The 14,191-nt window shown below is 39.8% G+C and overlaps 3 protein-coding genes across 4 annotated transcripts in view; 2 read left to right on the forward strand and 1 right to left on the reverse strand.

Annotated features, from left to right (window-relative positions):
• On the reverse strand, positions 1-8,840 carry zbtb2b (zinc finger and BTB domain containing 2b). Its single transcript, XM_044168452.1, has 3 exons — positions 8,701-8,840; positions 5,434-5,614; positions 1-4,850 (listed from the first exon to the last, which is right to left on the reverse strand). Exons 2-3 carry the CDS (start codon positions 5,604-5,606, stop codon positions 3,434-3,436), a joined length of 1,590 nt encoding a protein of 529 aa, XP_044024387.1. The 5' UTR covers positions 5,607-5,614; positions 8,701-8,840; the 3' UTR covers positions 1-3,433.
• armt1 (acidic residue methyltransferase 1) overlaps positions 8,259-14,191 on the forward strand; it is an 8,346-nt gene continuing 2,413 nt past the window's right edge. Inside the window, exons 1-4 of one of the 2 annotated variants that reach the window (XM_044168455.1) lie at positions 8,259-8,338; positions 12,971-13,039; positions 13,442-13,547; positions 13,663-13,904. In XM_044168455.1, coding sequence (XP_044024390.1) covers positions 8,328-8,338; positions 12,971-13,039; positions 13,442-13,547; positions 13,663-13,904 — 428 coding nt within the window. In that variant the 5' untranslated portion in view covers positions 8,259-8,327. Of the gene's footprint in view, positions 8,339-8,872; positions 9,012-12,970; positions 13,040-13,441; positions 13,548-13,662; positions 13,905-14,191 lie in introns of those variants that run through there. The other variant, XM_044168456.1, reaches the window with a different exon arrangement.
• Positions 8,345-14,191, forward strand: part of esr1 (estrogen receptor 1) — a 22,595-nt gene continuing 16,748 nt past the window's right edge. Inside the window, 1 exon segment of the mRNA XM_044168451.1 lies at positions 8,345-8,670. The gene's annotated coding sequence lies outside the window, so the exon portion shown is untranslated.

Raw genomic sequence — 14,191 nt, forward strand, 5'->3', positions numbered from 1 at the left:
TTATAAAAAGACATGTTTTTATTGTTCATTCTTCACTGAAAAAAAACTAGTTGTTTATACAGAAAATCACTCACATTCCTGAGAACACAGATTGATCACAGCAGATGTCAGATGGGCATTGGGGAGTAGGATCACGGGCTGGAAATTTAATTATTGTTTTAATAAACAACAGTGGACAGAAAAGACAATGTCAAACTTCTCATCTTCCTGAGATACTGAGATGTTTAAACACACACATACACGACCATTGAGTTACAAGACTGGTGTGGCAGAAGAACAAGTACAACTTGAACTGAGGAAGGATTTAGACTTTTCATAAAGCTGTGCATATTACTGTGTATCAATTGAGCTCTGAGAAATGAATGTCAGTAGTACAGCATTTCAATTCCCTACACAAAACAAGCTTGTATCAAGACACAAACAAGAATCCTTCCCTACTAAACACTCGTAAGATTAAATTTACATATATTTTTGTTTTTTATGTGAACCAAAATGTGATGGGATATTTATTGATTTATGGCAAAGATGGTCATTTAATTGGCAAGCACACCACAAAAACATTAGTATAAGATATGAATTCAAATTTGACAGTCTTCCCCCTCACCAGACCTGACTAGACAAAAGAAAAACAGCTCCATCTAGCCAAACACTGGGCTCATTGCATCAAAGCAGAAACTGCTTCTCAATACTTATTATGGTATGGTATTATGGAGTACAAAAATCCCACTTAAATCGAATTGGAACTGGGCCTCATCCTGTCTGTCACAAACCTGTACTTGAGGCTGGGTGAAACTGACTCAAAAGAAGAAGAAAAAAAAAACAACAAAAAAACAACTACACATATTAAACATACTAGGGATGGGCATTTTTCATATTTACACAAAATTATTGAAATAATTAAAAGATGGAAACAAGTCAATAAGTCCAACTAAGATTCCAATTAAAATAAGTGTCTACAATACACATCAATGAGCTCTTAGTTAACAACTCTGCTTTAAAATAATATTGCAAATTATATTACAAGTCTTCTGAATTGTTAAGTCATTATCAAGGATGACTAGCTATCACTGCTGTGGCAGGTAGTAGCATAATAGGATACTAAAACTATTAGACTTGAAATCATTTTTGGTTTTGCATCCTTATGGATTGGATAAAGTTGGAGAGATCATATTGTCTCCACCAACCAATTTATAGTTTCTGCAGCAAAAAAGGCAATGTAGCAATAACAATACAATGTAGAATTTATTTTCCACTAGAAGGAACATAAACAATACAGTTTTACAAGCCTTCCTAAAATAACTTCATCTTAATATTCAAATATGTAAAGATTAAAAAAAAAAAAAAACCCCACCTCAACTCTATAAGTTATGGACAGTTATCCTGACAAGTTGTAATCACAATTAAATGAAGTTTAGGTCTGCAACAAGAAAAAACGAAGCCTGTGATGTTCACCGATATGTTTTACATTAGCATAAACCTGACCATCTTGGCCTGAAAAGAGCCTAATTGAGAATTTTGTTCCCTAACAACCTGTAAAATGCTACTTGTGCTACTGTTACACTTAACATGTTTCAGCATGACAAATTATATAACTGCTTCACATTAATTGGACACGTACGTAAAGATTTTTCACAATTTCCAGTCATCAGTAGTACATAGAAAGTATTTGTTATCCCAAACAATTGATGTTGTTGTATGTTATAATAAATAGCATCTTTTATATTCCTAGGACACAGATGTGTCCAGTCAGTCAGGTATATAGAGATATCACCATGTCATTTTATATATCTTGCTAACAGCTTCTCATTAAAGCTAACTCTCCCTGTGTCATCCTTGCCTGAGGTTATATGACCACCAAACTAACAGGTGGAGCTTTCAAACTCCACTACCTCTGCATCATATAAATTTCACCATACTGACCTGCATATTTTCTCACACAATGTTTTTCTATAAATGACTACTATTGCAACTACTACTTTTTTCTGATTTGGACAAAGTTAAAGAACAAAGATAAATGTCATAAGGCCTTAACAATATACAGAAAATGTTTCCCTTTGCACAAATGAATAAGGTTAGCAATTAGCACATATTTGGCAAGGGGAAGAGACCTAAAATCCCAAATTGTGTTTTTAATTATAACATCTTTTAACCCATTTCTTGAAGAAATGAAAGATAAATTCATCATGCCCATCCCTAATACGTAAACCTTTGATAAACCAAATGTAATCCTATTTTGAAAGCTATTTGTCTATTAATATACATACACCTTTGCAGTATAAAGTAATCTTTGTAAATATAGCATTGTAAATAAAATTAGAAAAGCATGTTAAACAAAAATTAAGGACTTTTAGAAGTAGATTCAAGCAAATTATATAAAGACGAGATGTACAATATTGTACAGGACAGTCTTAACAGAACATGTTGCTTCTTCAATAAGTAAAAATGATAAAGTAAAAAAGAATCAAAGTGGCTCAACTGTAAACACAATGACCACTCTTGCTCGTTTTGTCCAACTTTCAGTGGCCAAACTCTTATTATGAAGAGCAATTGTGCTTTAATATGGTGTAATGACATAGGAACCATAATGACACTTAGCAAAGTCAACAAAACACAGAGTAAGACAACTAAATGGCTGCTGAGAAGGACGCAAATAATGGCCATTACATTACAAGATATTCATTCTGCTGAGCCAAAACGCCAACCAAAACATGAATGGAAGACAAATGTACTTTCCAGCATATTGGGCATCTTTAAAAAAAAAAAGAAAAAAAAGAGAGAGCACAGATTGTCTCAGGTCTGAATATATTGTGTGCTTTTAAACTGGAATTATAATCTATACCTGATCTGCAATATCAGCATCTCATTTATGACCATGAAGAAACAACTCTTTTGTGCAACTCCAGAGGGATTGTTAGTAGTTTGCTGCTTTTTCACCTCCTCAAATCTAGCACAGCCAACTCATCTCACAACATGCTGTCTCCTCCGGAACTGTCTCAGCTTCCTCTTCCTTTTATACTCAAATTCTGCCTGTGCAGCCTTACCACAACGGTAGCTCTTGTGAAAAAAATGTGGTACAGCCTGACAAGTGAGAGTGTAATACCAATGCACACCACCAATAAAATGATGAGATGAAACAAGATAATAGTTACTTCCTCTCCCTTATTGGTATTTAACTTAGCCTTGAGTCAAGTGTCATGTTATTTGCTTTTCTAATGATGTTGAAATGAACTCCAGAGAGCTATAGACTATTTACTATTTAATATATTTTTTGTCATACTCAGGGCAAAAAACAAAAACCCTCTAAAAAAACTGTTTTAGTAGATCGAGAACCTCCACATACATACCGTGACTAACATCACCTTTAGCTTACCTATGAACCATAATTTAGAAAATAAACACACATGTTAAAAAGGACAAATACACAGTTATGGCACTACTCTACGAGGATTTCCTCAGTCTTTATGGGTTCCAGTAGGGTGCCAGAGTTGGACAAATCAGAGCCTTCATCTTTGGAAAACTCTTCACGCTGGAGCAGCATCCCTGCGCCTGTGTTTCCCTGCAGCCCCACTAACCCCCCTTGGGTGAAGCACAAGTGTTTGATCACCTCGTTGGGACTGGAGAAGGTGGTCGCACAAATGTTACACTTGTAAGGCTTTGACGAGCCCAAGAACATCGCCTCCATCTGGCTGCTGTCGTCGCCTGCAGCGCACAGCTCCATGCTCTGTCGGTCCACCATGGTGTAGGTGTCGGCCCCCTGGTTCAGGCACACGTGGCGGGCTGCCTGGTTGGCCCGGCAGAAGCTCTTGCCACAAGCGCTGCATTTAAAAGGCTTGCCCGTGTGGATGTACATGTGTTCTCGCCAGTGGCTCTTTTGAATAAACTTGCGCCCACAAGTGGAGCACTCGTACTTCCGCCGCTTCACTTCCCTGTCCAAGTCAGCACTCTCCAGGTTGTCGATGTCCGCAATGTCTGACGGAGGTGGTGTGTCTGCCTGAGAATTTAATCCTCCCACCCCCCAGCTGGACGTGGACACCTCTGCTCGGGGAGAGTCCGAGTTGGTACCTGAAACAGGCGTTTGCTCGCTGTCACTGATTACCTCTACTGCTGTAGTGGAAGCCGAGGCACTTGACCCTGCCTTGCTTCCCTTAAGGAACCCCTCTACCTCTAGCATGCTATGTTCTCCAGTCATGACAGGTGAGAGTGCATTGCTGGGCTCAGCTGGCGCCTGCTGTAGAGCCTGGGTGTGTTGGAGGAGATGCTCTCTCAGCATGCTTCTCTGTGTGAATCGGCTCCTGCACAGATGACAGGAGTAATGCTTCCTAAAGGAGGAATTCCTCTTCATGATGCTGGGCTTTACATGGAGGATGGCACTGGCTGACGAACCATCTGTACTTAGCATGTCCATTCCCACCTCCTCAACTGTAGGCTTGGCGCCACTGGTTGAGGCCTCCATGTCTAGGGGTGAGGAAGCTAGCTTGGACGGTAAGGAATTTGCATATGAAGCTGTGGCAGCTGGCGTTGATGGATACTTCCCCTCTGAGCTGAGCTGCTCCATGTCAAAAGGTGAGGAGAGCTGCCGTCGATTGGGCAGCCTAGCTGACAGTGCTACCTGTTGGTCAGAGATCTGGATGCCATAGAGGGAGGTGGAAAGGTTGATGCTGTGCTCAGGGTGCGAATACACAGACTGGCTGGCCTCCTGCAAGAGTGGATATGCATGCAGGAATCTGACCCCCTGCTCTAGCCGTGCAGGGTCTATCAACTGGGGTGCAAGCTTGCCTGTGTACATCAGGTTGAGGAGGTAGCTGAAGATATCTGGCTGTATGTCAGCAGCCTTCAGGCGCACACAGTCACTGTAACACAAAGACATTACAGTTAACTAGTGACAAATGATGTCCGAGGTCTTGATAATATGAGATAATGTTTTACATTATAAACAGCAGCAGCAGTTGATACAGGTTTAACTGTCAATAGGAAAGGACAATAGAGTGAAGTGATTGCTCCTCATTTCTTTACTATAGGAGGAAATATGTGTAAGTTATTGGTCATAGGTTGTTGAAAACTTGAATAAATCTGTTTGGGTCTGTATATCCTTCCATGAGGGAACCTCGCCATAACACATTATCAGGGCAGCACAAATACCATGTTTTGATCTTAAACAGACCCTCCAATTTGTCACCTCCATTGATCGAACAATGACATTAGTTGTGGGCCATCACACTGAAAAGATTTAGATACAGTCCAGTGCTCAACTACAGAGAAAAAAGCCCTTCAATGTTTGACAATATGAGAACAAGTCAGTGTTATGACATGGTATATGTAGGTTTTGGCATCAGAATTTGATGTTGGGTAAATTCTGTGATGTGACAACAAAAAGTATCTTAGCTCGGTATTGAGCTTGTGTCAGATACCACTACTAATACATTCCTCTTGTACCTGTCCTGGTGAATGAAGAGCATTCTGAAGTAGTTGGAGAAGGCAGCGAGGACAGCTTTGTGGGCTTTGAAGAAGACATCTCCTATGGCCACAGTGCAGTCACACAGGAAGCCAAACTCCCTCTGAGCGTTAAGCTGCTGCAGCAGGATAAGACCATGGTTGGCCAACTCCATTCTTCAACCTGCACAAAGGCACACAGACACACAAGCAGCAATGAGTTTCCTGTCTGGAAGGAGACCAGAGTTTATTGTGACCACAAAGAGTCAGGCTGACAGTGGTGATCTAACGACCTTGTAAAGGCTAACTGAACACAACAGTGAAGAATCATTTTGTGACGCTGCAGACTATTTGTCTAGCACTACTGTCAAAGAAAATGATGCCAATTAATGGTATGGCTCAGCAAAACAAAAACATCTTGGTCTAATTTGTTCATTATATTGTACAAGTGTATTTGGGCATGTTTTGCAATGGAAATTAAGAGTAAAAACAAGTTATTTGTGAACATCAGACAAGGAAAGCATTCTTGTTCTAAAAAAACTTTGAATAGCAGATACTTTTAAATCGATGACAATCAGAGTTTTCAGGCTGCTTCCTTTACAGGCTGCCTTAATAGTCTTTATAAAGACAGACATTGACTTCCTGTGACAATTTCAAGAATACCATTCGCACATAATCCTTTTTGTCAATCTCTAGCAAGCTCATTACAAAATATTCTCCAATTTCTGACACAAGGTTACAGTGTCAAACACTTGAGGTATGGAAAAAAGCAAAACCTATTCTATATACTGTACACCCCTAATGTGTAATTTGTTCCTCCTGCTTGAATAGAGATCCACTTTGACATCAGCTTCTTACAGAAATTGATCTACAGAGGGTTCTGGCCTCCAAATATCAGTGAGAGACACTGACAAAAAGAAGTAGATAAAGTAGAGCCTGTTATCTCTACAGCTCTTTTCTGTGCTTTGAAAACTTTGAGGAAACATCCTTTTGCATGACTTGGTTCTGATGGAGCCCATGCCGTCCAACTCAATCTCAAGGGACATTTCAGAGCTTTGCGCGTTCTGCTGACCAATAGGATGGGTGTTGTTGACCCTAAAGGTCACTGGAGGACTACAAGGGCTTCAGGCCATCACATGATCAGGGTTATGGGTGTCGACACACATTCCTAACGCAGAACTGGTTCTACCCCTTTCCAGTGGATAATGGAAACTCTTTCTCCACAACACACAGCCTAAGAAAGGTACAAAGATGGAAGATGATGGATACCTCATTAGCCAATTTACCTCAGATAATCTGAAATGTATAACTCTGCATATCCCCTACTGGTTACAAAAATACTGGAAAAGCCCTCTACACGTGTATTTCATCAGAGAGGTCAGAGTGCAAAGATGTTGGCACTGCAGCGCTCCAGGAAAAGGCAAGGTTTCCGCATCTTGTGCAAGGGGGTACACCAACAGAAAGATGTAAAATACCTGTCAACCATGCTCTTGTCACACATAACTTCAATATACACTTAGTCGCCAGTTTAATAGGTACACCTCGCTACAAATGATGCAGTCTAACACAACAGTCCTGCTAAAAATCCTACTTTCATAAAAGTCCAGTTTTTATACTCGCAACAGTAAACTGATTATCTTTGGGTTTTGGACTGTTGGTCGGAGAAAACAAATATCATGAATATTCCACCCTAGATCCTTAGAAATTAAATATAAAATTGTTCACTATTTTCTGACATTTTATAGAAAATAATCGTTAGAGTGATAAAATAGTCAATAGTTTTAACCACAGACTAAACACTCTCATTATAATGGCATTTATGTCAATGAGGATACACTCACAAAGAAATGTAACCACAACATGGCCTTGAAAATTACCGTAAAGTTGAACACCTCTCTTAAACAGTTGCAACAAAAACTAAATATTATAATCTTCATGATAGTAGGATTTATTGCTGGGCTATATAGAAGGACCTAAAAAACTTGCAAATAAATGTACTCATCTCGTCAGTACTGTAGACTGAACCTGCAGCTGCTCATCCTCCCTGACGCAGCCCAATACATCTGACAAATATATATTTTCATTAATGGTTGCACCAATCCTTTTTCTGGGTTCCTCACAACTCGTTAGCTGTTGCCATCATAGAAGATAGCTAATGCTGTTTAAATTATAGTGAGCTGCACAGATTGTTTCTTATTTATATACTTTAATTTTCATTTGGTTTTCAGATCTGGCTACAACATGTGACAGAAACACATGACACATATACATTCTCAATGCCAGTTACTCCACATTTAAACATTTAGGTTACTTGTAAGGCATATTGTTTAATGAAAATTATCCAATTTCTGTCAAAAAATATTTCTTTAACTTACAAAAGGAAGATCAGTTTTTCCACTGATTAAATGTCTAATAAAACATCAAGCCATTGCTCTTTTGCTGGAGGATCAGTTTTTAACCAATTTCTTGTGAAAGCTGTTTGCCAGTATCAGTCTGTTCCCTGTACAGCCTCTGTTCGCTGGGTACAGCACAGCTGCTTGGAATGGCATATCCCATACTGTCTTTTATGGTAGGTTTGCCTCCAGGTCTGCCACAGATCCTTAGTGCTTAGTGACTACAAAGATCTTATAAGTTTTCTGAAAAGTACCACTAACATGTACCTGATTGCCATGGTTTAGCATGACACTACTATTGATCAACCACACACCTATTGATCATGTGAATTCAACTTGGTATCCAGCAAGATAGCCACAATACCATGTGTTGATCATTATGAACATGTTTGCAACAATAAAGGACCGCCCCTGATGAGATGTAGACACGTGGAAAAGCTACTTCCGTGGTGATATTTTCTCTTATTCTGAAAATACACCGTTCAAACTGCCTGTGAGGAGAGCATGAGAGGAAGGTAAACACGCTACGGGAACAAAACATAGAATAGAAAATAACGACTAAAGTACATAAAGCATAAACAGGGAGCATAAAGACGAGCGCGCCTAGACTGACTCCTGCTCTGCCTTGGGTCTCTCTCGGTTGCTATAGCTAGCGCGAGAAGACGGACATGCATGCACGCAGGCGCGCACGCACACACAACACACACATACGAGAAAAGCGCGAGAGAGACGCAAGGGGGATGGGGTTGGTCACGAATGCGTTTCTGTTAACTTCCCCGTGACAATTACAGATAGCCAAAGCGCACAGAAGTAGCCAAATAACGTAACACTGCCAGTAAACGAATGGGTGAGTATGTAGCTAAAAAAACAGCCGTACCTGCACTCCGCTTAAATTCGTGGAGTTTACCGTGTCGCCGTTGTTTGTTTGTTACCGGGGACTCGTCCGTCCTCTCTGGGCTCGCAGCAGCTTGTACTGTTCCTCGCAAACGCAGCATTCGTTGGCGGCGGAGAGGGTCGTCCGTCGTTGTTTTCCGGTTAGGGGGTTTTACGTTACAATCACATGACTGTGGGTAAAACCAGCCGTTGTAAAAATCTGTTGAGAAAGGGGGCGGTTAAGTCAACGTTAATTTCGCGCACTGTTTAACCGCCGTGAGATCAACCCCCGCTAGCCAGCTTATTTGACAGCCGGTGAGTTCAAACATTAACAGCTTCGTTGACTCGCCGTTATACAGTTTGTCGCTCTGCCTCTGCCGGTAACGACACGTTAAACATAAAACCGAAGTGTGGCTGTGAGTTTATGTGGGATGTCCCTCACCCTCTCTCACTGAAATAACACTGCTTTGCCCACAGTCGCCGCACATTTGAATCTGCATTTTCGGTAGCAGGTTTTCAACAAATTAAAAAGAAGTAAACAAATATTTAATGTTAGCATATAACCTACATTTCATATATTTTCAGTGGACATTATGCCAATATCAAAGCATGGTATTAGCTTTAATAACACGAATATTAAAACATTTTCAGAGCTTTAAAGATGACTCTCTCTCTCATATATATATGTATATATATATCCATTTTAAAGTGACTTCCTCTTTTGAATCCCATATAGCTGATGAGTAATAGATACAAAAAGTATGTGGTACAAGGAGATAAAACAAAATATGAAGTCACTAATGAAATACTACCATAAATGTATGTTTAATTATTTTATTCTCTAAAGTTTTGATTTCACAGACACTAAAAGTTTGAGTTGCCTTAGTTTTAAGTGTAGAGTGTAATTGAGGTCCCACAGTAATTTAAATGTGATCATAGATTTGAATAGAATATAGTTGTTTGAGCTTTTTTTAATTTGTGTAGCTAAAAATCTTGAATTACGAATTATACAATACATTCAGAAATGTATTCCTCTCAGAAGTTGTGGCATTGCATTTTTTTTACTTAAATCATTTGATTTACCATTGAGACCATAATTTCAGTAACAATGTAATGTGAAAGCTACAGTATGTGATAGGGAATATATATAGCACAATTCATACTCTGAGGCAGTTGTAAAGTGCTTTATGTAAACTTAATATTTAAAGGGATAAATGATAGAGCTCACATTTGTTCTTTTTTTAGGGGATAGTTTAGATTCACCCTTGACAAGGCTTTTATTTTACTATAGGCCTACTTGGGGAAGCAGGATGTGAATTATCTGTGCAAATAAGGGAAAACCTACACATTCCCTTAAGTTGGGAAAGTTATCGCTGTTGATATACCCATCCATTTTGTTTCACAAGAGTAGTACCTGATTCCCACACAACTCTCATTAACTGTATGACACAAGATATTGAATAATTGAATTCAGGTTCAACCTATGTTTGACCGTTCATACCAGACTATACTGGTCACTGATAAATACTGTTTTGTAGTTTGTACTTGTCACTGTAAGTACACGATTATGTTTTGATGTCACTTGGTGTTTGGGCAGTCCTTAACTGTTTTGTTTTTTCTTCTTCTTTAATTTGTTAAGTTCCACTAATTTTCAAGCACTTGTGTAAAATAGTGCAAAAGCTCTATAAACTGATGCCAATATCTACACAGGAAATAAGACTTTTACTCCAAGGTTGCTGTTATGAGCAGCACAACAGCACTTAACAACTGAGTTTACTTGATCAAACCAGTGCATAATAACCTGTGTTCAACCTTGCATACCACAGCCAAGCAGACCTGCGTAAAACTCTAGTTGTAAACTGTCTCATCGACCTACTGTAGGTTGAATAAGCCAATCAGCCAAACCAACACCAAACACAATTTTTGTGACTCGTTGCTTTTGTGTGAAAGACATAATTGCCCCTGCTTGTTGTACACCCTTGATGGGTGCTTAAGTTACAGCTGCTATTTTGTGATCTCAACAAAGGGTTGCCTGTCAAAAAAAGCATGTGAAGTGATAAACTCAAATGTAGATGGGAAACCCATTTTTGAATAGAAAGTAGCAGTAGAAGGAAGCAGTGGAGGTCTTGGAAATAGATTTCAACCAAACCACACATTGCCTGTCCAGAGGCACAGGAAGTGTAGGAGGACCTTTGCACAAATGCACTTTGGAGTCACATCAATATTTTGTCATCAGATGTTGTCATCACTGAGTTGGTGGATGTTGTCCCAGTGCAAACAACACTTTTTTCTAGACCTGTCATTACAGAGTTGCATGGCAGCCTTAAGGCAGGGACTCCAAAGGAGTACTAGACTAAGCAAGTTGAAGCTCTCTGAAAACGCTGGCAGACAGAGAATGGGTGGAGAGTCTGTTTGTAAGAGGAGACGGGAGACATGGGAGGGGGCAGAAATGTCTATGAAGCAGGGCCCGAGGACCTTAAAGTCTCTGTCCTTTCAACAAACAACAGACCTAAGTCTGATCCTGTTCACAGCTTTACTGAAACAAAATGTTTCACAAACAAAAGATTGATTGAGACCACTGGTAGAGCAATAGTAGATGCTAATGACAGCAGAACAAAAGCATGTTTACTTTGCTGAAAGGCCCACAGCAGGGGTTTATTGAAAGATGCAGATAAACTGTTACCACACTGGCTCTCTGTTTTCCATCCATACATTCTAATTAATAGATTTTTATGATAATGCTCTACCATTAGGAAAAACGATGTACTCATGTCTGCATCTGTTCATGTGGATGTCTTATGCCCTCTTAAACTTTCTCCTGTGTCTGTTTATTCGAAAGAGATACAGACTGGACTTTCACATGACTGCCCCATCACTGGTTTTCACTAAATTGATTTAGCACGCGATAATGCAATTTCAAAATTTTCAATAACACAGTCTGGTTGGAAATAAAATATGAAAAAGTAGGCTACAGTGAGATTTGCGTCTGATTTGGCCGATTGGTCTGTGAACAATTTCAAGCGACTTCACACACACACACACAACATATTCAGTCGCTCAAATGAAATATTTCATAAGCTTACTGTTGCATGCGACGACTGTGTGGTGAGCTGAAACATCTGTTTAAACAGGGCCTTTAACGTTAACTCCCCCCCTCCCCCGGTTCATGGCCTGTTTTGAAACCGGAGTGGTGAGTCACTCCCCTCTCGGTTTAGAAAAACAGATCCGGCCAGACTGGGGCCGGCGGGGGGATGGGAGGCCGGCGGTGGATGAACACCGGAGGTGGACGCAGCTGGACTCCCACTCCCAAGGACTACATATCCTAACAACGGCCTTTTATATTAGGACTTCATATTGAAGTGGATAAGCAACTAAAATCATTCTTGAGAACACAGATTGTTGTTTGCAAAGAAAATAGGTACAGGCAGCATTACTAATATGTATTGGCAGCCAAAATAATGGTTGTGTCTCACCAAAAATATAGACCTATATAATTTGCCACAAGGGTATTATAACATAATAAATTTTAAGGTTATTTAAAGGTTATTTTAAACTCACAAAATACTTTACCATACTGTGCACACTATACTGTATGTCCATATATTAATGTATATTGGTATTTAATCAGGGTTTCCACAAGGACTCACTAGAGAAATGCTTTCTCTAACCAAACCATACTCTATCCCTCCTTCGTTTCCCGCCAAAAAGCCTTGGGGGTTCGAATTATGTTCTTTTTTGATAGGGCGAATCAAGGTCTCCAAGACAACCGTTGCTCTGGACAACAAGGGATGCTCGGGTGCAACTGCAACAACAGAATGCCATGCGCAATGCGGCAGCGCGTACCACTCTTTGATCTAATCCCAGAAAAGATAACGTTTTAAGTCTTTAAGACTGAAAGCTGATATGTGGTACAAAAGCGAGTTAGGTCCAATTAAACACGGCACGATGTAGCATCTTTAAAAGTATTATTGCAGCAACAGCATACATGTGACACACAACTTGCCGACGTTGCAGTTTACACATTAACCGCTAGATGGTATCATCGTATTCTAAATAAAACCCAAGTCTACAGGGAACCAGGAAAGAAAAAAATTATGTAAAATATTTGTTACCAGAAACAGAGGACGTCAAGCTTGATACAATCTGCTTTGCCGCGTAACATCCACAGAAAGATAAACGTTTACACGTCGCGTTCAAGCCTCAAGCAGACCCCTAAACTTTGTTTCTGTCCTGGAAATTCTATCAATAAAGTTTGAATTTGAACCTTCTCCTAGTGCAAACATGATGGCGGCTGATCAAACTGTGCACGGAGTTCCTCCTTCACTGTCTGCCAAAGTGGTTGGGTATGTTGACAGCTCATTTAACTACATTGTCACTCTGTTAAATAATGTGGGTAATTACACTGCTGTATATTAACGGCTACATAACATTAGGACTGTCGTGTTCAAACCAGCAGCAGCATTAGCTTAGTGCTAACAGAAATTCACTATGTTGGTAATAACTGTGTACGCATGCAAGCATATGACGTTGCCTCAGTTAACTTACAAATACATTATATACAAATATATTTGTCGACGGCACCGTTATACTAGCAAGTATCAATTTTGCAGTCGAAATGTCTGCAAAGCAAGGGATAACTTTACATCTTGCTAGGTTAATTAGCTGGCTAGCTTACTAGTGCATGCACCTGCTACAGTATTAAGAAGTGTCAGTGTAACGTTAATGGCTGTATCGTTTCTCTGCAGGTCATTTGCCTATTTGACTGTGAGAGACAGGTTACCGACCATCCTGACCAAAGTTATAGACACAATACATCGCAACAAAAACAAGTTTTTTGAAGAATATGGAGAGGTAAGAATTGTTATTGATTAGCTGAATTCGAGTTTTCCTTAATTACATCCGGAATTAAGAGGCTCATTTGAAAACTTGAATTTGCTCGTGTGTTTCCTTTTTCATTTTCATACAGGAGGGTATCCGGGCAGAAAAGCAAACAATATCTCTGCTGTCTAAGATGAGGAATGAGCTGCAAACTGATAAGCCAGTAATAGCCCTGACAGACGGCCTGCAAGACACAGAGTCCTGGAACCAGTACCTGCAGAGACAGCAGAGACTGCAAGGGGACCAGGAGTCCGTCAGCTGGTTCAAGTCTCCATGGCTTTATATGGAGTGCTACATGTACCGCAGGATACAGGAGGCCATCTGGCTCAAGTGAGAAGCATTTTCATCTTTTAATGGGGACCTTTTATTGCTGCCCTATTTCTTGCTTTAAGCATAGGTCTTTTGGGCTGTGCAATATATCACAATATTTGTTTTTCATTGGCATAATCATAGAACAAATTTTTTATATGATAGTCGCACTGGACTGCACTGGTAATTTAAGCTGTCAAATTCTGCTTTCACTCTCAGTTGTTAAGTCATTCTTGGGAAAATCTGATTGCTTCTTATTTAGCAAAATTGAGTGTCATTATTAAAAGAAGTCTTCAAGGATATTACAC

Source organism: Siniperca chuatsi, linkage group LG16 (assembly GCF_020085105.1).
Source record: "Siniperca chuatsi isolate FFG_IHB_CAS linkage group LG16, ASM2008510v1, whole genome shotgun sequence".
NCBI lineage: Eukaryota > Metazoa > Chordata > Actinopteri > Centrarchiformes > Sinipercidae > Siniperca > Siniperca chuatsi.